The 23,762-nt window shown below is 39.3% G+C and overlaps 2 protein-coding genes across 4 annotated transcripts; one reads left to right on the plus strand and one right to left on the minus strand.

Annotated features, from left to right (window-relative positions):
* Positions 1 to 1,821: 1,821 nt before the first annotated feature.
* On the minus strand, positions 1,822 to 4,668 carry LOC139608449 (large ribosomal subunit protein eL19-like). Of its 2 annotated transcripts, none has more exons than XM_071462221.1 (6): positions 4,574 to 4,668; positions 2,872 to 2,978; positions 2,647 to 2,769; positions 2,395 to 2,515; positions 2,168 to 2,278; positions 1,822 to 2,015 (listed from the first exon to the last, which is right to left on the minus strand). In XM_071462221.1, exons 1-6 carry the CDS (start codon positions 4,660 to 4,662, stop codon positions 1,889 to 1,891), a joined length of 678 nt encoding a protein of 225 aa, XP_071318322.1. In that variant the 5' UTR covers positions 4,663 to 4,668; the 3' UTR covers positions 1,822 to 1,888. The 2 variants fall into 2 exon arrangements, with proteins under 2 accessions (XP_071318322.1, XP_071318323.1); XM_071462222.1 differs by lacking the exon at positions 4,574 to 4,668 and adding an exon at positions 3,999 to 4,122.
* A 35-nt stretch (positions 4,669 to 4,703) lies between these two features.
* On the plus strand, positions 4,704 to 23,507 carry gpam (glycerol-3-phosphate acyltransferase, mitochondrial). Of its 2 annotated transcripts, none has more exons than XM_071462219.1 (21): positions 4,704 to 4,860; positions 8,939 to 9,075; positions 9,266 to 9,385; positions 10,364 to 10,437; positions 11,361 to 11,474; positions 11,774 to 11,923; positions 12,081 to 12,180; positions 12,585 to 12,721; positions 13,247 to 13,346; positions 15,176 to 15,388; positions 15,555 to 15,668; positions 15,943 to 16,028; positions 16,919 to 17,028; positions 18,138 to 18,208; positions 18,735 to 19,002; positions 19,212 to 19,369; positions 19,827 to 19,904; positions 20,088 to 20,225; positions 20,415 to 20,604; positions 20,947 to 21,005; positions 21,205 to 23,507. In XM_071462219.1, the coding sequence occupies exons 2-21, from the start codon at positions 8,992 to 8,994 to the stop codon at positions 21,319 to 21,321; spliced, it is 2,481 nt and encodes an 826-aa protein (XP_071318320.1). In that variant the 5' UTR covers positions 4,704 to 4,860; positions 8,939 to 8,991; the 3' UTR covers positions 21,322 to 23,507. The 2 variants fall into 2 exon arrangements, with proteins under 2 accessions (XP_071318320.1, XP_071318321.1); XM_071462220.1 differs by lacking the exon at positions 4,704 to 4,860 and adding an exon at positions 5,158 to 5,295.
* Positions 23,508 to 23,762: the final 255 nt, after the last annotated feature.

A 23,762-nucleotide genomic window follows, 5' to 3' on the forward strand; every position in this document is an offset into this window, starting at 1 on the left:
TCAAGTTACTAAAATAAAAGTGCCATTTTCATGTTCTGAATTGCTGAATATAATCTGCTTTGCATAGACTTGAGGAAAATCCCCCTAACTCTCTCGCTCTCTCAAATCCATACACACACACACACACGCATGCACGCACACATACACACACACACACACACACATATATATATATATATATATATATATATATATATATATATACACACACATACATACACACAGCAGCCTGTCTGTACCAGTTAGCGATGAATGTGTCTGCAAACACTTCAGTCACACCTTCTCCGGGGATCATGAAAGAAAGAATCCTTCAAGGCCTGAGGAGGAAGTGAAAACGACGGAATGACTGGAGCATCAGCACCAAAGGTTTAATGTGGCTGGTGTGATCCAGCTGTTTAGGCTGCTTAGGCTTTGTTGCTTGCCTTCAAGAAAAGTGAAGGGGAAAAAATAATTGATGATTAAAATAATTTATTAATAGCTAAATTAACTTTGTTGTTGTTTGCATTCATCTGTGTCTTAGAATGGGAAAATCACCAATGGACAATACGTCATTTGTCTAAACTTTGTTCTTCACTCCTCAAGTTTTACATCCATGACAACTGCAATCATTACAAGCTAAGTTCATAGTGTCTGTTGCCAGGCCGAGTAATTGCTCACCCAGTTGTGTGGTTAAAGTAATAAGCCATGGATGAAATGTCTCACTGACACACACATGAAGACTAACAAGCAAATATGCAAACACACACAGGCAGAGGAAGAACTGAAATCGCTGTCAAGTCATTTGTGTTCTGTTACTGAATGGATTAAAAAGTAAATTTAATGAATATTTTCAGATATTTTTTTTTATTAAAGCAACGTGAGAAGTTTGTGCAGAGACATTACTGTAATTCTGCTTACACCCATGTACAGAACCACCCTTCTCTACTGGCAGAGTGCTCACCACACCTTAAACCTTTAACATTCACTGGGCTGCAACTACAACTTAGCTCATTCCCCATCTCAGAAGCATGAATGTTGAAGTGGTTGATGTGTAGAAAGTGGAGGTCCAACATGAAATGCGTATAAATTAACTGTAATCTGCAAACTTCCACACTACTTGCCTCAGCAAAGCAGTAACCATTATATACATGGATGTTTTTTAAAGTGCTTTATAAAAGATGCATGTCAACACAGAGTGGCAAACTGTTGCTATTACCTCCTTGTAATACACACAGAAGATAAACTCCAATTAAGGAGTCCTGATGCTGGACAATAGAATACTTTAGGAATATAATTGTATGCAATAAAAGATAAGGTATAAATCTACTGTAGAATATAAATCACCAATAATTACCTTTATTTTGTCATGTAGTATCATTTATTACTATTTGACTGAGCAGAAACTGTATCTTTGAGTCTGACAGCAGTTTGCTGGTGTGGATATAGAACTAAAATGTGACTGAATACCGTTCATGAAACTGATGGAGCTTGTGGAATGAGTGGCAAAATAAATTATTGGATCAATTATTAAATCAGTAGATATCTTTGAGCTTTAAACATCTGGATGACTGAAACGTCAACCTCTGATGTTATGACTACAAGAATTTCGTACTAGTGCTCTGCTGCCACCTGTTGGACTGTTGAGAATACCAGTTCAGTAAAGTACTTTAAGGACAGCATTTTCTTAGCCATAATGGACAAAATTCCTTTACTAACATACAAAAACAGCATTCATAGCCATGTTTAAAAAAAACTACACTTGCATTCTCTCATGTCAAGTCACTTAAAACCAAGACCACAGTTGACATCAAACAGACAATAATAATCACAAAGCACTGACAATCAATTTTATCCAAATTTATTAACAACAAAAAAGAGGAATCTGAGAAGACAACATTTCAGTTTAGATTCACTTCTTTGCAGTTTCCTCCTCCTTTGACAAGTTCTTGATGATCTCTTCTTTCTTGGCCAGGAGACGCTCCTCTCTGCGTTTGCGAGCCTCCTTTGTCTTTGAGCGCCGAGCCTCAGCCTGGTCACTGAATGAGTAGGTATGGAAGGTGGGGACACAGAGATGAAAATTAGTTCATGATGATAAAATTAACATAAATGTCATTATACATGGACTCTTCCAGAAAGATCAAACACTTAATATCTTAAAGAAAAACTCAAACAAAAAAGAGCAACTTACGCAAGAAGCTTCTTGCGAGCCTTATCTGCCTTCAGTTTGTGGATGTGCTCCATCAGGATGCGTTTGTTTTTGAAGACGTTACCCTTGGCCTTCAGGTAGAGACTATGGTACCTGGTACAAACAGACAATACTTTAGAGTGCATCAAAGAAGAAGATCTCTTCCTGAAATCGTAATTAAAACTACACTTTCTTGTTCTCAAGCAATGAGCATTAAAATTCAGACTCACATGTGCCTGTCAATTTTCTTGGACTCCCTGTAGCGACGAAGAAGACGACGCAGGATTCTCATGCGCCGCATCCATGACAGCTTTTCTGGCATACGGGCATTGGCTGTACCTTTTCTCTTACCTGGGATGGAAAGAAAACGGTAGATTAAATAAAATGGAATTCAATGTATGTTCAGGTAATATGTTAAATTATAAATGTATAAGGGAAAAGAAAATAACTTAAAAATAAATATAAGTAAATTTATTACGTACCATAACCAGTGTGACGTCCCTTGCGGCGTGCCAGCGTGTTTTTACGGCAGCGAGCACGGGAATGGACCGTCACTGGCTTCCTAATGATCAAGCCATCTTTTACCAGTTTTCGGATCTGCTGGCCTGCAGCACAAATACAATACAATATAGACAGAGGATGAGCTAGTTTAAGGCACCCACAAATCTACAGAGAGAGCACTCTCAGTGGCAAAGTAAACAACTCACGAGAGTTTGCATTGGCAATCTCATTGGTCTCATTGGGATCCAGCCACACCTTCTTCTTGCCACAGCGCAAGACGCTGGAGGCCAAGCGCTTCTGGAGCCTGAGCATGCTGGACAAGCAAAGAGAAAAATATTAGTTTTGCAGAATGTGAGATACATACAGTGCTCTAACAACATACTCCAGCAGGACCTTTAATTCTACGTTTTCAACTGCTTAAACCGCACACCTTTTAACAGTGACATCTCTGTCGCCTTGTATTGACTGACAATATCACGCTAAAGAATTATTTAGGTATGATCCAGGTTTCTCAATGAACTAAATTTTATAGTTAATACTTCATTCTCTTAAGTACCGCAAGAAAGAGGAGAAAACGGTATGTATTATGCATTCTCATAAATCCCAATTGGAAGTATTGTCTTCTACCATAAATCTTTGTTGGTGGATTACCATAAACTGCACCCATGTGACAGCACAGGTGGCAAGCTCATCTGACATATAATTAAACGATTAAGTATGTCCAAGTACTGTTACTTGCACAATGCCATTATTCTGAGGAGAATGAGTCCATTGCCATTTGCAATTTATGTTCTATTACTACAACCATCTATTTTCCTCTTTCTCCAGCTCAGGTTGAACAGTTTATCAGCAGCCACAGCCAGTTTGTCGCTCGTCAGGTTTGATGGGAGGTGGACTGGTGACTGTGATGTTGATATGTGCACATTATCATTATAGGTCTGCCTTTGACAACCTGACGTAAAATGAAAAACACAAATATAACACTTTAACAATTATTTACTTTACTGTAGCTAGTGTATTTCATGTAACTTACTCTACTGCTCAGCTTGTTCGGCTAACACTGACAAACACGTTAAATGACTGTGTTGTTTCCAGCTGATCCGCCGCTACGGACCTGTGGCGTTTCGGTAGCATGTTGTGACATGTCTTGGTTAAGTTAGCTAGGTTAGCTCACCAACATAGGCCCTACATCCTTTCCGGTAGAAAGGGACGAATTTACTCGGAGTCTCACGGAGCCCGAATCTTCCCTCTTGTTTTAAGTAACAATCCCAGTAACACTATAAACTGTTTGCTTGGAATAAAAAGATATTTAATCATCAAATGTGTATCTCACCTCATGGCTGCCGCTAGCTTGATAGAATCGAAGGAAATAGACCGTCTGAGTCTCTACCATTATAGCTATCGTCATGGGTGAGTCAACTGTGGCAGTATCGTAAAATTGTAAATATGGGCATCAATTGAGTAGTTATGGAAAGTATTAAAAAATAGTTTAGTGGTGAAATGTTAAATTTTATACCTATAGCTTATTGTGCCTTCAAAGTAATCCTTAGTGTACTGATTGACCCCCCCCAACAGTGGTACGGTCCAATAAAATGAATGTTAAAATGTGACCACTAGAGGACGCGCTATATCTATGTTTAAATGACTGCAATTTTTAAAACGTGATCTTTGTGTTAATGGTTGTGTTAAAGGTTTTATTTATTTATTTATTGGTTTCAGATTTTGTCAAAATGTTGTCGGAACGGGGACTGAAACTTTTTTTCGTTGTGTTCTTGTCACAAAACCACAATATAACATCCCTTCAAAATAAAAGCGCATTTAAAAAAAATGCGCTATAACTTGATTGAAACGCACATATGTTTTATGTCATCAAAGAATAAAAATTACATTACAATACATTATTCCCACCCGGTCGCAGATGATGTGGTGAATGAGGCAAAAAGAAGATGCAGAGCGCTGCCCTCCTCTGGCTGCTGGCTAAACTGCATCGTTGGCATTTGGCCGCTGTCCCAAAACAACGGCGCTCCTTCCCACAAGCACACATCTCTGCCTGTCAGAGCCGTGCCGTCAAGTCTTCTGAGGAGAGAGGAGTTAGCGTATGAAGACCCAAGGGCGTTTGAGCCTTCAACAGCTGGCTGTAATCTACTCTTCGAGTTTATTTTTGAGATATGAGTCAGCGTAACTCTATATTCAAGGTAAGTGAGATTTCGTTCTCCGGAGCCTGGCTAACGAGCTAGTGCTAGCTACATCGCCAACGTCCGAGTAACTGTTACTACGGCCGGCGCGTTTATTGTCATGGAAACAGTAACTGCATTGTAACATTAGCTACACGACGTCGTGGACACATTTACGACTGATAATAGACAAATCACATTAGGGCTGATTTTAATGCTTTAATACGACGTTAGCCGGTTAACTTTACATTGACATTGAGTGCAAGAGGACCCTTCATAGAATGGGACCTTAGATCTAACCTTGACTTAACCATGCCTGCTTCAATGGTACAAATTACATTAACGTTAACCGCTGCTCTGTGTCGTATCTAACGCCGGTTTAGAGACCATCGTGAGTCGTGCTCGGCAGCATGCTATGCAATGTGCTGTGAGAGGCAGCGATACAAACTGCACAAGGTACATTTTTAGTAACTTATCAGGAAAACTGGCCCCGGAGCCATCTAATCTGATTTTGAGTGGAGACGGCAGCTTCATGCATACACGACGGCGCTGTGCACCGTGTTGCCAAGCCAGACATTAGCCTGGTCTGTGCCATTGTTGTCTGCACTGCTAGTTATTTGCACACCCCATCTGTCACACAGAGACTTCTCCTGTTTGACCTGCTTATTGCAGACAGCTTACAGCGTGTGAGAAGGATTAACCTAGTCGTGTACAGTGTATATGAATAGGGGTGTTTCTCTGGTCTAAAGAGAAAAATAAAATCTGATTGTTTTGGAGATGGCCTGTCTCCCTTGATAACAGCTATAAATTATATGGGTATTTGTCCACTGTAATTCGACAATTAGCAAATTGTGCCGTGTTTGTTATCTTTTCTTGGTAGGTGTCCCTTAATTGTAAAAATTAGAAATAATCTAAAACATAATCAAAGCCATCGTTTCCGTAATGTGTGCCTGTCCACAAAAAAGATCCAAGCCTGCATCGGCTGATATAGGTGGATAAATGTTGGATATTCATATGTGCTTCAAAAGCATTATTGGCGCATTCCTAAAAAGCAGCAGTTTTGATCATGCATTGCTGACACACTGTTAAGATTGGATATGATTTGGATGATAAAATGGATATCACATAAGTATTTTTTTTTCATGTGAAGACTAGAAAAGTGACAATACGGTCATAATTATATTACTCTACATCAGCCAGTATATTTACTTGCATGGAAACACATTAATGTTCTATTAAGGCGACCTTCACCTGTTACCTAATCCCCATAGCTCCTCATTCTTGAACTTCTTTGTTTTGCTTCCAACAAAGTCACCCCATCAAGTGGCGTACTCTCGGTCATTCACCCTTTTGAAAACCCAGTTTCCCTCATCAGTGTGCATATCGCCTACTACCACCACAACACTACAAGAAGACAACAGTTCAAAATGCATTCATTCACTGCTGGACACTGTTTAGGCAGGAAGATTTTTCCCAAGAGGAATATCAGCCGTCTCCTCTGGGCTTATTATTCAAAGAAAGATGGGGACTGCACTGTCCCTGCACATGCTGTACAATGTTTGGTGTGAGAGCCTTCATTCATAGAATGACTCACTAACCTATTTCCAAACTAATGAGGGGCACTGGCTGCAGTGTTTTCTGTTAATTACCTTTGCACTGTCTTTGCACTTTGTACTTGTCTCTGTAGGCCACTGGACTCTACATGCAATCTGTAATTTATTTTTAATGTGCAAATAGTTTGGTATAACACTTGCTTCAATATCTCATGACAACTTAAGCCCATCTTGAAACTTTTGAATGATTATTTCCAGTATATATATTTGATACTCACTTTGCATCAAACATGTTTTCTTGGAAGCTTGAGTCTTTTAGCTTTCAAACTTGATTTGACACTTCAGTTAACAACTCAAAGAAGTCTGCACAAACAGCAAAAACAACCTCTTGATTACATGTTGGTTAGTGAGCTTCTTGACCTGCTTAGATATGACCTTATCCTGATTTCCGGAAAACCTCAATATGCTATCTGATTTATTCATATGTTACTCTGATCTATTACTATCTGTGCAGGGTATATATTTGACTTGATGTGATATAGAGATGTGTCAGGAAGTCAGTTTGCTGGTGCATATTACAGTGAACGTGTTGATAGAAGGTAACCCCCGACATTATCCAAAGATGGATATGTTTATTATGGTCTGTTGCCATTACTGCGCAGGGCTTCAGACAAGTGTCTATACAATTCACTGAAATGTTTACAATGTGGGACCAAACAAACCAAGCCCAGTGTGTCAGACCCGATCAGTCACCTGCTTATAATTTGACAAAAAAAAAAAACAAGAGGGAAACAACAGGCAGACCACGGCAATGTCAGTGTTTTTTATTGTGTTTGTAGGTATTTGGGGCCTAGTGTAACAAAGGGTTAGCAAGACAATAACCAACATACTGTATGACAACATGTGTGATGTTTATGTGGCCATTTCAGGTCAGATGATGACCTGAAATTGTACTTTACATCCTCTGAAAATCATCACAAATATCAGTCAAATAAATCAATCAACATTAGCTAAAACAAAAATAAATAAATCAATAAAGTATAAAGTCTAAAGATAATGTCACAAAACAAGTGTCACGTTAGAGAGATGATAATAGACCCTGTTAGACAAATGAAATAGCCTCCCCTTATGTTATTTCTATTTTGAAAGCTATTTAGTCAATGTTGCACATTACTGTACCTTTGGTTGGTAGTTACCATATTTAAAGTTTTTGCCATGTTGCTCTAAACTGTTATGGTGGCTTTAGACTAGACATTCAAAAATATCCCAGCCCTGATTTGGGTGAACACCCCTGTCATAAACTTTCAGAAGCCATTTAAAGGTTGACTAGTTAGTTGACCAGTACATAGCACAAAGGTCTCATTGCATATTTGTGTTTAGTATACATAGTTTAAATGCAGATAAATTTAGATTTTGAATAATGAATCCTATGTAACAGTTAACTTACCCTATAGAGCTATAGTGACTCACTGAAACAAGTTTTCTATCAAAAATTGCTTCAGAAAGTTGAAATTGTTCATGAATAGCAAAACTGTTCTCAAAGATTGATGAGTAAACTTAGTATATAGGGAAGTCAGATCTTTGATGTCTGAAGTTGTTTTTGTGGCTCTTAAAATGAGGAAGTCTTTGAAGTGTAACAAACAAATGACATGTGGTGGAGGGAGATGCAAAACATTGCACCAGTTAAAATAAATCCAGCTATTTCAGTTGCATAATAGATTCTTCTTTTCAGTAAAACCTGGTTTTTCACAAAGGCCGTTCACTTTCAGAGGTTTGGGCGTGTAATAGATTGTTGTCAGTTATTCGAACCACAGTAGATCAGCCAATAAATAGTGCCCAGAGTGTCTAATGATGAGTGAAACAATGTAACCCTGACAGTACTTGGAAAATCTGGCCTAACTGGAGGAAACAAGTGTTTCAGCTGAACCCACCTCATACTAGCAGAATGATGCATCACGTGGGTGGGGCCAGCATTTTTTTATTTGGCTTCCACGGTAAAATGAGGCTGATTACATCTGGTAGCAGATGTTGCAACTTTTGGAGAGGTTGCATACACGGATATATTACAGCACCAAAAACAAGAATAATAATGGTAATAATATATTTTATTCTACCAATTAGTATGAAAAGCTGGAAAATGATAGTAGAGGATTTTTTTTAATGTTCAACTCGAAATGGTTATTTTTCTACTACTCTGCATAGTCGAATCCAGTAGCATAAGTTGATTTTACAAATTACAAAAAAATCATTACATCTTAAAGTTTAAAATCATGAGATGCTCTAATATTGCCAGCAAGTACACTAGGAGTTGGACGTCCTTATGTCACTTTCACCTCTGGTTCGTCTGTAGTTTCTCATTAAGATGCTTGTGTGGTCTGTTTGAAGTATGGTCTGACTGACATGTGGTCATACATAGTTAGTGAACTAAAACATTATCTGACGACAGTACACCTGCTTGGGATATGAAAACTTGCAGATTGCCTGGAGTGGTAGCTGTATTGAAATTATTTCAAATATATCCTTATGACATCCCTGTGTCTTGACAGCTTACCAGCTAGTGGTGTGTGATTTGGAGGGAGAGCAAAGGACAGCAGAGACTATGGAGCTGTCAGATGGCTTGTTGCTGCAGGTCAACAATGGAGAACAGTGGTGTAACCGCTGGAAACATCCCAATGATGACTCGGTAAGCCACAGACCCAGATCAGCCATTCGTCTTCGTAATGCCATTATAGGATCAGCATTGCACATCTCGTTAGATCATAGCAGTTTAATCTTGTCTTAGCACTGCATACGCATATATTACACAGGACCTTTTATTTGTGGTATGTTATGCCTTTACCTTCAATGATTTTTGTGTGTGGCTTTGTTTCAAGGACCGCAGCACCAGCCCCTCAGTCCTGCGCTGTGTTACCAGCACGTGGAAGGAGGGCCTGCTGAACAGAAAGAGGCCTTTTGTGGGCCGCTGCTGTCACTCCTGCACACCACAGAGCTGGGTAATGTTACACCACAGCTTATTAACTCCAACACGAGTTCATTTGCTGGGCTGTAGTTAGGTCCAGTTCATTGTTTGTTCCACTGTTAATGGTTATTATTAAGAAGAAAGAGATCAATACGCAGTAGACTGTATCTGCCATTAGAAATGTATTGTTATTCAATGGTGGAAGTCCACTGAACATTTAAATGTATTTTGGTGAAACAATCTGTACATTTTCTTTATATTCAAATGTAATTCTAAAGCACACATATATAGTTATTTTACTCCAGGTTATAGACTTTTAAACAGGCATGTTAGTCTTGATTGATGAATGATAGCGGGGAAGTCTTTTCAGCTCATTAGCAGGGGAATGTGCAAAATATTAACACATCTGTATTCTTATGCAGTTAGCTAGATTCACAACAGTTTGGTTATTTTCATAATATTTACATGATTAGACTGAAAATCCTGCTTGGTATTTGTTTAAAAGATGCTATAAACACTGGCCTTAAGACTTTCCAGGCACATTCAAATTTGTGGCAACAGACAACAGGCAATTTTAACATACTTAACACTTAACACACTTCTTTAAAATGAGCTAAACTTACAGAGTAGAGATTTTCTCCTGCAGTGGTTAAAACAAAATGGGCAGTGAATTTGAATGTGACAAACCAATTAAATTGCAATGCAGGCACTAATTCCTCTGACATTAGCTTTGGAATTACTCTTTAACAATATAAGCAAAGTAAAGCAAAGCAAAATCAGACCAGACTGACTTTCCCAAGACGTCACATTGGTGGCCTTAGGTTGTTAAGCCCTGTAATAAGCCAAGTACTTGTCAAAGACAAATAAATTAAATTAAATTACCCTAATCCTAGTATACAGTATGTTAAGTGCTTAAAGTAGTAAACCCATCAGTGTGTCTAAGGCTCTTAGTTGAGATTATGTTGATGAAGTCTCTTTCTTCTTGTTAGTAATCATTTTGGTTTTGTTGCAGGAGAAGCTGTTCAACACCAGTATTCCATCTCTGGGACTACGCAACGTCATCTACATCAATGAGACCCACACAAGGTAACCAAAGCAAAATCTACAGTTATAGTATCACTTCCTCCCAGCTCAGTGACTGCTCAGTGTCATTGGCCTATATAGGAACATATTCAACCACTGAAACTTCATGTGGAGCAGCTTCGCTTTTGCATGTTGCTTTGGCATCTGACGACCCTTTAATTGCCCCTTGTGCCTTGCAACAAGAGCAAGAACTGAAACTACTATACTGCATAGTATAGTCAATACAATACAGACAGGTGTTGGTCTTCTTAACAACATGTGTATAATATGTCAAGGGGACTGATCTGTGAAACAGTGGAAAGGCAGGCAGATGAATAATTTAAAGTATTTGTCAGTGGACACTGGACACATACATCTACTGACTGACCTTAGCAGGCAAAACTCAAAGAAAATATCTTAATGCCTCAACCCCAAACAATGTAAACATGAGCTTGATGTAAATCCAGACAGCTTGCTTTTTCTAACTCCATGGTGATCCTCTGCATAGAAGTACCTTAATGAAGGTATATATCATGCACTAAATTGCAGCGGAAATAGATGAACATCTAGTTTTTATTCTACAATGTATTAGCATGTAAATGGAGATATCCGGGAGTCAAGATGGGCTGTAGTCAATATGTATCAGTTAGTATTGTTAATTTTGCCTAACACAATCAGTATCGTGTTAACTGACCTTAACACAGCCATTGTCATTGTTGTGAAAGCTCAAAGTAATGGCTATGTCAGCCGGGGCGGCTCTCTGGCTCCTGTTAAATTACCAGGAAATCTGTGTAACCAAACACAGCTGACAGTCGTTTATTTAAGTGAGCAGTTAAATTATATCTGTTGTTTTGTGTGTGTGTGTGTGTTTAACTGCATGTGTTAGTATATGTTCACACACATTACATTTTATATGTTCCTTTTGTATTCTGTGTGCGCTCATGCAGACAGCGGGGCTGGTTGGCACGCAGGCTCAGTTATGTGCTGTTTGTAATGGAGAGAGATGTCCACAAGGACATGTTCGCCAGGAACGTGGTGGACAATGTGCTCAACAACAGCAGGTAGGAGTCAACATAATATGAGACGTTTGCAGAAATTGGAGCAAAGTTCCATCCAGAGCTATAATAAGACAGTGTCGTAGCCCTTGTAGGAATAAAACCCCTGCCTTTGGCTACGTTAGTGTTTAAAAACTGTACAGGAAGTGAAAACACTTCAGTTATTGCAGTTGGGGATGAAGTGTACAAAAAAGATTAAGTCAAATTCTGATAAGAGAAATACAGCACTCACATGTTTTGAATGATGGTGTTTGTAGGCTAGAAGATGCAGCCTCATGTTTGTGCACTGCTTTGGTTGATTGCAGGGTGGAGACTGCTATTGTGAAGGTAGCCACAGATTTGGATGCTGCAGCCAGCCAGTCTGGCCAGGAGCACAAAGCTGTCAGTAAAATGAAGCAGAAAGCCAGGGCCTTCCTCCAGGAGATGGTGGCCAACATTTCACCAGCCTTCATCAGGTACATGATACAACAGAAATTTGACCTCAGTTTCAGTTACTAATTGATAGGGCACTGCAGTCAGATTTTACTGCAGAATGAAACCTAACACTAAATTACATGGCAACAATTTCAGATTATTTGTTTGTTCTATATCTTCATTTTTCTTTTTGTTCAGGATGACAGGGTGGATCCTCCTCAGGCTCTTTAATGGTTTCTTCTGGAGCATCCAGATCCACAAAGGTCAGCTGGAAATGGTCAAGAAAGCTGCTACAGAGGTCAGTGAAAAATACACACACGGAGAAAAAAGGTTGAATCTGATCTGCTCCAAAAAATGTACAAGAAAGTGTTTTCCATGCATATACATATATATATCTTTAACAGCTGAACACAATGTTTGACGGACAAACCACAAGTATATTTCACAAACTGACACAGTCACAAGGCTTTTTTTGTTCTATCTATGCGTTCCTATTATTATCTTATTATTATCTTCAGTGCAGTCTGGAATTATAACATTTCTGATTGATACATGGTAAATGTATAGTATGTTTACAGGAGACATTACATCAAATTAGAATACAAAACTTTGTTTGGACATATCAATCATCTGGATAAGTTCTGTCTGCATTGAGAAATGGCCTGTGTTTATTTAAAAACCATCTATATCTTGTCTTCACAGCAAAATGTGCCCATGGTCTTCCTCCCTGTTCACAAGTCCCATATTGACTACCTGCTCATCACCTTGATCCTGTTCTGTCACAACATCAAAGCCCCACACATCGCCGCTGGAAACAACCTAAGCATCCCTATCCTCAGGTAGAAGGCCCATGAAGCCTCATGTCAAGTTTGATCTAGAAATAAAGTGTACTTCTGTTCTCTGTAGGTGAAAAGACAAAGATGAGTTTGATATCAGAAGAAAGGGAATTCCCTGGAAATAGACCAGAGAGGAATGTCAGCTTAACTAAAGCACTGATTTTACTTTGAGGCAATTTAAATAGCCAGGCAGCCGCCCTGACAACAGGTTGTAAACCAGTTTTATCCTAACCTGCCTCCAGTCATACTGATACTCTATAGTACATGGTACTTTATCATACTTATGATAAAGGCCCTAAGAATATTAACCTGATCCATCCTTATTTAAAACAACAGAGCTCCTCATGCTTTCTGGATTAAGAAGAGATGATTGGAAAAATTAAAGAAATGAAGAAGTGAAATTTTTTTTTTTTTTTTAACACTCTGAAAAAGAATATTATAGAGAGATTGACAACTGACAAGTTCAGAGCTGATATTAGTAGAAATCTATAAGTAACAGCAGGAAATGTTCTTTTTTTCCCACCCCAGCACACTGATCCGTAAACTGGGAGGATTCTTCATACGACGGAAAATGGAGGAGACGGGAGATGGGAAAAAAGATGTTTTGTACAGATCACTCTTACATGCAGTAAGTCCCATTAGTCTATTTATCTTCTACAGTAAAGGCTGGTTTACATACTACATACCACCATTACTAAATTCAGTTAATGCTTGTGGGTTTGGGTTCTTGTTTTTATAATGTGTCATTATGTAACTGCAGGTTGTCTTAATGCTTTTCTTCTCTGTGCTCTTTTCTTCTGAGTGATGGACAGGGAGAGTTAAAAGCCCTTGTTATATAATGTTAGCCCAGCTATTTTTTTCCTCTGTTTCTTGTCTTAATTTATAGGCTTTCCACACTTGTGTTCTTGCTATAGCTCGCTTTCACACATTGTAGCAATAGTTATGTGGACATCACCATAATCTTGTAATGTTTGCTGTAAAACTAAAATAGTATTTGGCTGAAATATGCTGCTTTTCTTCACTGTACTGATGCTGTCAATTTACTCTGTTCTTCAAACTCCGAACCCACTTGGACCCATTGTCAGTTACTTACTTATTGGTACACAATATCACATGATGAGTAGTGGATGCTGAAAGCTATGTGTAGATTTTGGTAAACAGTTGTTTTCCCTTTCAGTTGTCCAAAAACGTTTTGTTTGTGTTGCAAGTTTTTAAAGGAGTGTCAGTACAACCACTTAACATGCAGGGAACATAGTTTTTGGGCCAATCGTTGAAGCCTTTCCAAATGTGACACTGGTTGAAATATTTTTCAATCCCGATGTGTGCATTTTGCATCTCGAGAAAGGCACTGGTGCAAAAGATTTTTGAGTAGGCTGCATGGGAAATTAGAGGCTGATTAAAATTGGAATCTGAACCTTTTGTTCAGCCCTAGTATTTGGATAATGTGGCTTAACAAGCTTCTGCTAATGAGAAAACTTGAAGTAGAACTAATGAGAATGATTATTAATGTTAATATTAATGCTTGGTCATCATAAGCTGCTTGTAGCATGAAGACCGTGCTTTGTACAAATAACTAGGCATCTTAATGGATTTACTTAATTGTACCAGTCTGTCAGAATTAAGAATGGCTGGTAAATGTCTGGCGTTTGTGGGAGAGAGTTGAGAATAATAAAAACAACACAGGCTGTGTATTGTCCCTCGAAGATAAGTTTGTATTGTGCCTCTAAGATAAGAGTTATCAGCTGAACAATTAAGCAGCTGTCAGAAATGATGACCTACATATTTTATCCTATTGTACCACACATTCCGCCAAATAGAGTCTACACATTTGCTGCAGCAATTGTGGGAAATGGACCGAGCAGTACTTTCATTTGATAGAAGATAAGACTTCAATCTGGCAGTCTCCTGTCGCTCACCGAAATGTAATTAGCCAAACTCCCCCACAGGAAGAAGTACAAGCAGTACAAAGAAGCAATGTGCAGCTCTAACTCTGGTTGCACTAGTGAAAGCAGAACCTAAACATCTGTCCTCTCCACAGCTTACTCTAAATGTCACAGCCTATAGGCTATTTTAGGACAAAGAGTCTCTTCTCAAAAGTGTCTACATAGCAAAGACAGCTGTGTACACACTGTACTCAGGAGGATACAATTGCACACCAGGCTTCCTTGGCACGTGCCCAGTTCCTTGCAATGTGATGGGGGTCAAACCATTGCTGACCACCATTCATATTTAACTTGTAGTCAGCTACACAGCCTTTACTTTGCTTTATTTCCACCTAAATAGAGTCCATGTTGTGTGTTAATGTCAAAGATTTTGCAGAAAATTGGATTTTGACCTTTATACACAGTGTTTGCTCATTTGTCTCACTTGTAAGATCTAGTGCCACCTTTTTTCATTCAACTTTATCCCACCTTTCTCACTCATACATTTCTCTCTGTTTCATCTGTCCTCCTTCAGTACACAGAGGAATTGTTGCGTCAGCAGCAGTTTTTGGAGGTCTACCTGGAGGGTACACGCTCCCGCAGCGGTAAGCCGTCTCCAGCGCGTGCTGGCATGCTGTCCATCGTGGTAGACACACTGTGCACTGGGTCCATCGCAGATGTACTGGTGGTTCCAGTTGGCATCTCCTACGACCGCATTATTGAGGGCAACTACAACAGTGAGCAGCTGGTAAGTGCTTGGAATGGTGTCTGTTGTTTGTGTGCACCTCTGCTTTGTCATTACAAACAATGGAATTTATGACCTAAGGGAAAATCAGGAAACAAGATTTTTAACATTGTTTAGTAATTAATGACAGTAATTAATATTAAGTAATGAAACTTGTCAATCCCTCCAGGGCAAGCCCAAGAAGAATGAGAGTTTGTGGGGAATAGCATGTGGAGTGTTCAGGATGTTGAGGAAGAACTACGGTTGTGTCCGAGTTGACTTCAACCAGCCCTTCTCCCTGAAGGTAATTGATCTCAGATCCAAGTCAGCGTTTATACCAATAGAACTACTGCTATCATGGTCTCATTTACTGCTGGAGAATGAAAAGCTGTAATTATTGGTGTCATGGATTGTAGGTGCGGCTCTTGATTTTAGCACACCAAAAGTGTTTAATATCCTCAAAATTTCATGAGCCAAAGAAAATTATAGAAAGATTATAGCCAACACCAAATAATAACTGTGTTTACATGCTCTTAGTTTGTATTAGATCAAATTAACCTTTTGTCTGTCAAATAAAGGAATACCTGGGCACCCAGAGAAACCGCCATATTCCACCACCAGAGTCCCTGGAACACACCTTGATGCCCACCATTATATCTGCACAGTAAGTGCAAACACACACTCCCCACCATAAACATCATTGAAATCTTTGTTCTCCTAGTTCACATGTGCTATCAGGAGTCCTACAGTCCTACCTGTAACATTATGAACCCTAATGTCCACACTTCCCTCTCCTTCTAATTCACAGCAGGGTCAGGGTTATCTGACATCTGAGCACAGCTCTTGAGTACGTCAGCCGGGGTCACTTCAGTTCAGCGCTGTCCCTTCATAATAAAACTGATACTCTCGATTAGTACATCCACAAGGACAACAGTTTTCCACCCTGGCTGCTCAAATACTGTTTCATTAAAAGTTCAACACTCTATCCTGTCTTGAACATAGATGATGTGGTTGGCTGAAACATGTAATGACTGTGCCATAAGCCCGGAAATAAAACAGACTGAAAGTGAGCAGAAACTGCCCCAGAAGAGTAATGGTAAATTATTAATTAGTAATTAATAACTAACATTTGGTAAGATATCATCTTGACTTAAGGTCAGATTAGTGTTTATTTAAATCACGAGGGTTTGCAGTTTTTCGCAGTCTTGGTGCAGGAATGCAGTGCACAGGGCAGACTCATGCCTTTTTGATGCCCTTCTCATGCTATTTTTTCTGAGTCTAAACTATCATTAAATTATATATAAAAACTAATAATTTGTTAGAGAGCTTATGATGGTTTTCAATTTCAAACCCATGAAAAGCAGCATATTTTATATTTTACCTACTGCAAGCTCTGTTCAAGAGAAAAGGAAACTGATGAGGGGAATGAGTTAATGTAGTATTTGCTCGTACATAAAAACCACTTATTTATTTGAATATCATATCAAGCCAACATAATGAAACAACTGTAAAACTGTGTATTTACATGTTTAGTTGTTGCTATTATTCTTTCAGGCCTGATGCTCAGCTGTTTGAGGGGCAGGAGGAGCAGATGAACAGAGAGCTGCCTGATGACATCTTCAGACGACAGCTCATTAACAACCTGGCCAAGCATGTCCTCTTCAGTAAGAAATTCACAGCTAGTGATTTTACGACTCAAAATAGGAACCTGTAATGTTTCTGTATGGTCAGAGGTCATGAGTCATCACAAACCCACCAGGATGCCACATTCAGCTAAAAGTAAAAAAAAAATCACATCTCACTAAAGGAAATGTCAGAGCACATGGTTTCTGCTTTATGAGGCACTCCTCATCTTTTCTGAGCACACGGCTCTCCCTTTCATCTTGTGTTAAAAGGTGCACCTGCTAACTAGAGAAAAGGCAGCTGTCATGAAATGCTATCCATCACACTGCCTCTTTAATTGAAATCCAACGCAGCACTGCATCAGTCCATCCGCTTCACATCACTCAAGGCGTTTTGCCCCAGGGTGGCACTACAGGAACCGGTTCTCCCCAGCTCATTCAGCTGGTTTTTTTCTTTTCTTTTTTTTTTTTTTTTTTTTTAAACGCTCAACCAATCACAGAGTCTCCAGCTGGATGGCATGTTGTTTTTAGCCAATAGGACAAAGGGGAGGACAGAGAAGCAGAAGAGGGGAGGAATGCAGTACCGGTGCTCACAAATATTCTACACCCTTGAACCTGAACTATGCTCAAGATGACCGCTTATAACCCTTGTCCTCAGACACACACTGTACTCTTTTCTCTGTCCCACTAGTATGCTATCAGTATAATCAACTCTTATAGATCTTTTTAACCCTGTATTTCCTGAAATTAACTCTCATCCCTAATTATACCTAAGACAAATCTGGTGTATTACACATTTTTATATGATTGATTGATAAGAGGTGTTTTAGGTCAGTAACATGCCAAATGGATAAAGCTTCATATATCATTATTCTACATTATTATATAGTGTCATTCAGGACTGGCACATTTGTCATTTTACTATCTTGGAAATAAAGAAAAAATATTTGTATGAATACTGCCATTTTTAAAAGTTGGTGCGTTACACGTATTCATCTTTGACTGAGGTTTGAGCTCTACTATCTGCCCTCCAGCTGCGAGGCATTACTTTCAAACACAGTTAAGACTCGTCAACTGCAAACATATTTGATATTATTATCTCTCTGTTATGTGTTGCTCATGACGCTGTCTTTGTATCTGTATCTTTGTAGCGGCTAATAAGTCCTCAGCGATCATGTCTACCCACATTGTGGCCTGTCTGCTGCTGTACAGACACAGACAAGTAAGTCTCTTTTCATTCCCCCTCTATCACCTCCTTTACTGCTGTTCTCAAACTGCATGACAACCCCCTCCATCACTACCACCACACCCTCTCCATTCCCTTTTTCTTTTCTTTCTTCCCACCTCTGTTCCTCAGATTTCTTCTCCTCTTTTCCCCCATTCATCCGCCTCATGCCCATCATGCACCCTCCCTTACACCAAGGTGATCCAAATGTCACATGTACCTGCATGGTGGTGATGAATTAGAGATCTCGCTCTTCCTGCATCCACTCTCATCATCTCTGTACATTAGTGGTGGGTCTCTGCCCTCTGCAGGCACACTGATGTAAGTGGGAGACAGTATAAAACAATTAGCTGAAATTGTCTCTGTCCTTAGGAATTGGCAAGTGCTACATATAACGAACTTAAGCCAAGCATTTTGTTGTATTGATCTACCTTGGCTTTGATTAGGTATGGAGTCTTCAGTTTCTGGATATGATCCACATTTCTCTTTCAATTTTTTGAGCTGTTTTTCCTCTTTGCTCCAGGGGGTGGTGCTGTCAAAGCTGGTGGAAGACTTCTTCAACATGAAGGAGGAGATCCTGTCACGGGACTTTGACCTGGGCTTTTCGGGGAACTCAGAGGATGTGGTCATGCGTGCCCTCCACCTCCTGGGAAACTGTGTCAATGTGACCAGCAGTGCAAATCGCAATGGAGAGTTCACCATCGCTCCCAGCCAGACTGTACCAGCGCTTTTCGAGCTCAACTTCTACAGCAATGGCCTTTTCCACGTCTTCATTTCTGATGCAATCATTGGTATGTTGAACCAGCAAGTGAGCACTGATCTTTGTCATCAAGCTTCATAATGCTCTTCCAAAGAAAAATCCACTCCCCCATCTAGAAAGAAGCACTTCAATGTTTTTGAAAGATGTAGATTAGTCAGATTGGTCAGATAACTAGTTGTGATTAGACTAATGATTAGAAAGTTTGCTGTCAACTGAACTCCTGCCATCATTTGTCTCCAGCCTGCAGCATCCTGTCACTGCAGCGGGAGCTTGTTGTGGAATCAGAGTCCAATCAACAGTCTGGTGATCCCAGTAACCTCCCTCTCAGTCAGGAGAGACTCATCCGCAAGGCTGCCGGGCTCTCCCACTTCCTTACCAATGAGGTGGCAGTGGCACCTGTAAGTCCCACCTTCTGTTGCCATTTTTTGTGTATGTGTTTGTGAGAATGTAAACTGTGCATGAGTCAATATGTAGTGAGAAATTTAGGGGAAAAACAATGACTTTCATATCCCTCTTAAGAAAAACTCCACTTTCAAAAAGCCTTCACTTTTAATTATCTTGACATTGAAATTAATTAATAATCCAGTGCCAGGGTGCCACTTACTGCAAGGTTTGGTTCCAAACAGGAGGATACTGAATCCTTTTTTTTTTAATTTCTTATCTTAAAATGGTCTGAATTAAAGTTATTGATAACCTATTGGCAGCTTCAGTTCAGAGGTATTACTGTTGATATTTGCTTTGAGAATCTAAGCTTTGACTAAATGTTGGTTGTTGCTGCTGTTGAGATTTTAACACACAACAAATCCAAATGTTTCCCTCCATGTTTCCCTGTCTCTCTTCCTCTCTATCCCATAGCCATGCCAGACTATTTACCAGGTTTTCCATGATGCAGTGACTCGGCTGATCCAGTATGGAGTTCTCTACGTAGCAGAGGTCAGTTTACACACAAACCTCACTGCTGGTGGATATAAATGGCATTAACCACTGTGACTAATGTTGGAAATGACTCATTGTGAACATTTTAGGAAGTGCTGTTAATCTGTTCTTATGTATAATCTGTGGTGGGACATTTCCATTGTCCAAATGGTCTAATTTGTTTGTTTGTGTGTGTTTCAGGAGGACCAAGAGGAACTGAGTCCCAGCCCCACAGAGGAACCTTGGCCCAAAAAGTTTCCTGAGCCCCTGTCCTGGAGAAGCGACGAGGAGGACGAGGACAGTGACTTTGGAGAGGAGCAGAGAGATCGCTACCTAAAGGTCTGATTTAGAAATTCTTGCCAAAAAAGCTATTTAAACTGTTTTATTAATGCTAACAGAATCACCAACATGGCACATAAAGAATACGCACTGTCCAACCTCAAGAGCTCTTTTCAAGTTGTGTTTGATTCAGTCACTGACCTTCTCTCTCTCGCTTTCTTGTTGTTTGATTTGTTTGATTTCTGTCAGGTGAGCGTTTCGGCAGAGCATCAGGAATTCTTCATCTTCCTCCAGCGACTGCTCAGCCCAGTGCTGGAGGCCTACAGTGGGGCTGCAATCTTCGTCCACAGTCTGAGTCAGCCCATGGCTGAGTCCGACTACACCCAGAGGCTCTTCAGATACCTGCTCACGCGCACAGAGAGAGGAGTGGCTGCTTATGGTAACACCGAAATATTTCCCTACATACAGCAAAGAACAAATAACAGCATAGTTGTCACTGAAATTCATCATCCAGACCATGTTCTTAGTTGGAATAAAGAAATAAAAGGCACTGCCTTGTTACACTTGGCCCAAAGAGCCCTAAGTATTAAACCACATTAATATGGACAGAGCCAGGTCCTGTGGCAAAAGGGACTCAGATTGAAAATACTAAATTAACTGCTGATTATCTAATGAAATAACTAGTGACATTTTTTTCAGAAATGTATTTTCATAGACGAGCTTTAGAATATCTATATTAGAATATCTGAATCCCTTGTAATCCTATTTTCTTCATTTTTAGGTGAAAGTGCAACTCATTACCTGGTTAAGAACACAGTGAGGACATTCAAAGAGCTTGGGGTAAGAGTGTGTTGAATTGAAATTTTTTGTTCCAGCATATAAATTAAGGTTAATTAACACCTATTTAAAATGTACTACTTGGTGTTTTACTGACAGTTATTGAAATGCACTGTATTGTTAATGAAGTAGGGTGTGGATGGTGTTCAGGTTCCTCCAGCTGGAGTTAAGTTGTTCGTCCTGTGTTGTAATTTTTCTGTAGGTCCTAAAACAGAGGAGAGAGAACAAGGTGACCACTCTGGAGCTGAGCAGCACCTTTCTACCTCAGGCCAATCGGAACAAACTCCTGCAGTACATCTTAGGTTTCACACTGCTGTGACCAAGACACCTTTCAGACCAGCTCAGACCCCAGGCTCCTTCCAATAAAGGGCTTCTACTGGTTACTTCTAAACAATCCCAGGTGCTACTCTGTGGAAAGCTTTACCAGGAAGTGCCTTCATGTAAAAGCCGCTAACTGTTAGCTGTTAGCTGGAAGAGACTTGAAGCCAGTCTTCCCTTTTTGTTCCAGTCTATGACTCCCTGTCTTAGAACTGTGCAGCTGATAAAACACATGTATCGTTACTTTGAAGAGGTACTTCTAGGAATCATCCTCTCTTTGTGAACTTTACCAGTGACGTCAAGAGGTTTTAATATGATCGATTTTTAAATGATCAGAAAATATACTGAAGCAGGTTAGTAAATAAGAATCACTTTTACAGCAATCTGAACAAAACAAGCTGCCTTTCGTCTATACAAGTTAACAAGCAAAATATGCATAGAGGATAATGGTAAATGTAACCAACAACAAAGATATTTTTACGTTAACTCTTTCTGCTTGTTTGTAAAACTGCAGTATTCTCTCCAGTGCACTCAGTAGAAAAAAAAGTAGTTTGATGAAATTTCAAGAACAAATTCCTGTACATAGACCACAAGAGCAATGTCTCTCATTTATAGTGCATTTGAATACATGCACTCTGGTGTACTCAAATTTAATAATATAGGAAAATTAAGTAGAAAGATTTGCTGATTCCTGGGAGATACAGTGTCCCAGCTAAGTGCATACATATCCAAATTTTCATTGACAAAAATATCTGTAAAAATGTACTCCTCCATACAAACAGATGAGGTCAGTTATTCTGCACAGTTACTGGTTTAAGATATCAAAACAATAAACAGCAAATCAGTTCAACTATTAAAAAATATTTACTCGGCAAACACCTGTTCAAAGTCCAGTGTAGAGCATCTACTGTTAAGTGCATTCAAACCACTAACAACTAAGTGCATTCAGTTACACATTTCATCATACGTTTTGATGAAGAGTGACTTTGATCTTTGTGTTGCGTAACACCATTTTCACTTTTCAATGAATGTTACATAGCACAGCACTTAAAAATACTTAATACCAGCCATCACATCAACTTACGTTCAAATGCAATGAGCTCAGAAACTCTGTGGTCATGCTTTTCAGGAACAGCAGAGATTTGGTATTTTTTCCTGTATACTGAAGACAGTGTATAAAGCCTGTATAGCAGCAGTGCTATAGAGAGAGAGCAGTTTTGTTCTAATGGTTGGGCATTCATCAGACAGAGGAGCTACATAGTCCCCTGTGTAATCCATTTGAACAGTAGGTCAGGTGTATGAAAGTAAGCTATTAGTGAGAACAAAATATTCTTTCTGTTGTACTGTCAAGAAACTTTAAAAAAAGGAGGAGGACATTATTCTCCTTTGAGTTGTTTACTTTTAAATACAGACTGCTGTGAACAGCAGGAAAGGTTCAGAATACAAATGATACTGTCGTCCTTAACTGTCAGGTTTACCTATACTTTCTTTCTCAGTTGAAATAATGTCTCACTTCAGCTTTCCAGCACATTTGTCTTACTTCCTCAAAATCATCTTCTAAAAATGTGTTTATACACACTTTAAAGTACCTGTAAGTAGATCCTCATCATTTAAGTTTTTTGTTCTAAAATGAATGTCAAAATAAGTAATGTCAGGCAGGCTGGGAATAGAAACTGTGGTAACAGAAAGTGTTGTTGATGAAAATTAAAAACGTTCCCAAACTACCAAGGTAAAACATAAGTGGAGTTAACAGTCAACAGTGGAACCTCACTGCACAGTACCCGTGCATTTAGCTGCAGAGGTTTTCAGTTTTATTGTAAAATAACTTAGTAACACAGCAGGACTCTGGTCTTGTCGTATGTGTTTAATTCTAAATCATGAACTGAAAGGTTTAACATCCTACTTAATGTGGTGTATGAAAAAAGAGGGAGGTGTGTGTTTGAAAGGGTCAGAGGAAATCTGGTGAATCGATTGGAGCAGCCGCAAACCCAATATCTCAGATTGATAATGTGAAGACAGTGTGAATGTTGGAGATCGACATTCATCGTCTGTCAGGGCAATTTAAAAAAAAAAAAAAAAAAAAGCATTGCATTGGGTGTCTGATGTTACAAACTGAAATGAATATTTATACTGAACGTGACAATGGTCTACAATGCTGCTTGTTAAAATTAATTTAAATGCTTTTTCTCACCATACGGCTTTATTTAATATTAAGACTTTGCACATTTTCATGCAGTTTGTCAAATTTATATATGAAATAACCAATGAATGGGAAAAGTTACTTGTTTGTGGATTGGTAAATGGCACCCATAGCATGTTGAAGAACAGAAAAGTATGTTATTGAAATGGGAATGTGAGTACAGAAATATGTGTTCATGCTGAAACTCAGCTGGAGCGTTTTGACATTTAAAGCATTTCTGAGCCCACAATCTGTTCCGAGCC

Source organism: Trachinotus anak, unplaced genomic scaffold, assembly GCF_046630095.1.
Source record: "Trachinotus anak isolate AG129_WGS33_773 ecotype Australia unplaced genomic scaffold, CSIRO_AGI_Tana_v1 ptg000025l, whole genome shotgun sequence".
Classification (NCBI taxonomy): domain Eukaryota; kingdom Metazoa; phylum Chordata; class Actinopteri; order Carangiformes; family Carangidae; genus Trachinotus; species Trachinotus anak.

Excerpts from the sequence above, each read along its gene's own strand:
- gpam (XM_071462219.1), top strand. The coding sequence starts at position 8,992 with ATGGAGCTGTCAGATGGCTTGTTGCTGCAGGTCAACAATGGAGAACAG. Across the intron at positions 12,722-13,246 it reads CTAAGCATCCCTATCCTCAG|CACACTGATCCGTAAACTGG; the intron begins GTAGAAGGCCCA and ends TTCCCACCCCAG. Across the intron at positions 20,226-20,414 it reads AGAGAGATCGCTACCTAAAG|GTGAGCGTTTCGGCAGAGCA; the intron begins GTCTGATTTAGA and ends GATTTCTGTCAG.
- LOC139608449 (XM_071462221.1), bottom strand. The coding sequence starts at position 4,662 with ATGCCAACGATGCAGTTTAGCCAGCAGCCAGAGGAGGGCAGCGCTCTG. Across the intron at positions 2,979-4,573 it reads ACCACATCATCTGCGACCGG|CATGCTCAGGCTCCAGAAGC; the intron begins GTGGGAATAATG and ends TTGCTTGTCCAG. Across the intron at positions 2,016-2,167 it reads GCTCGCAAGAAGCTTCTTGC|TGACCAGGCTGAGGCTCGGC; the intron begins GTAAGTTGCTCT and ends CTACTCATTCAG.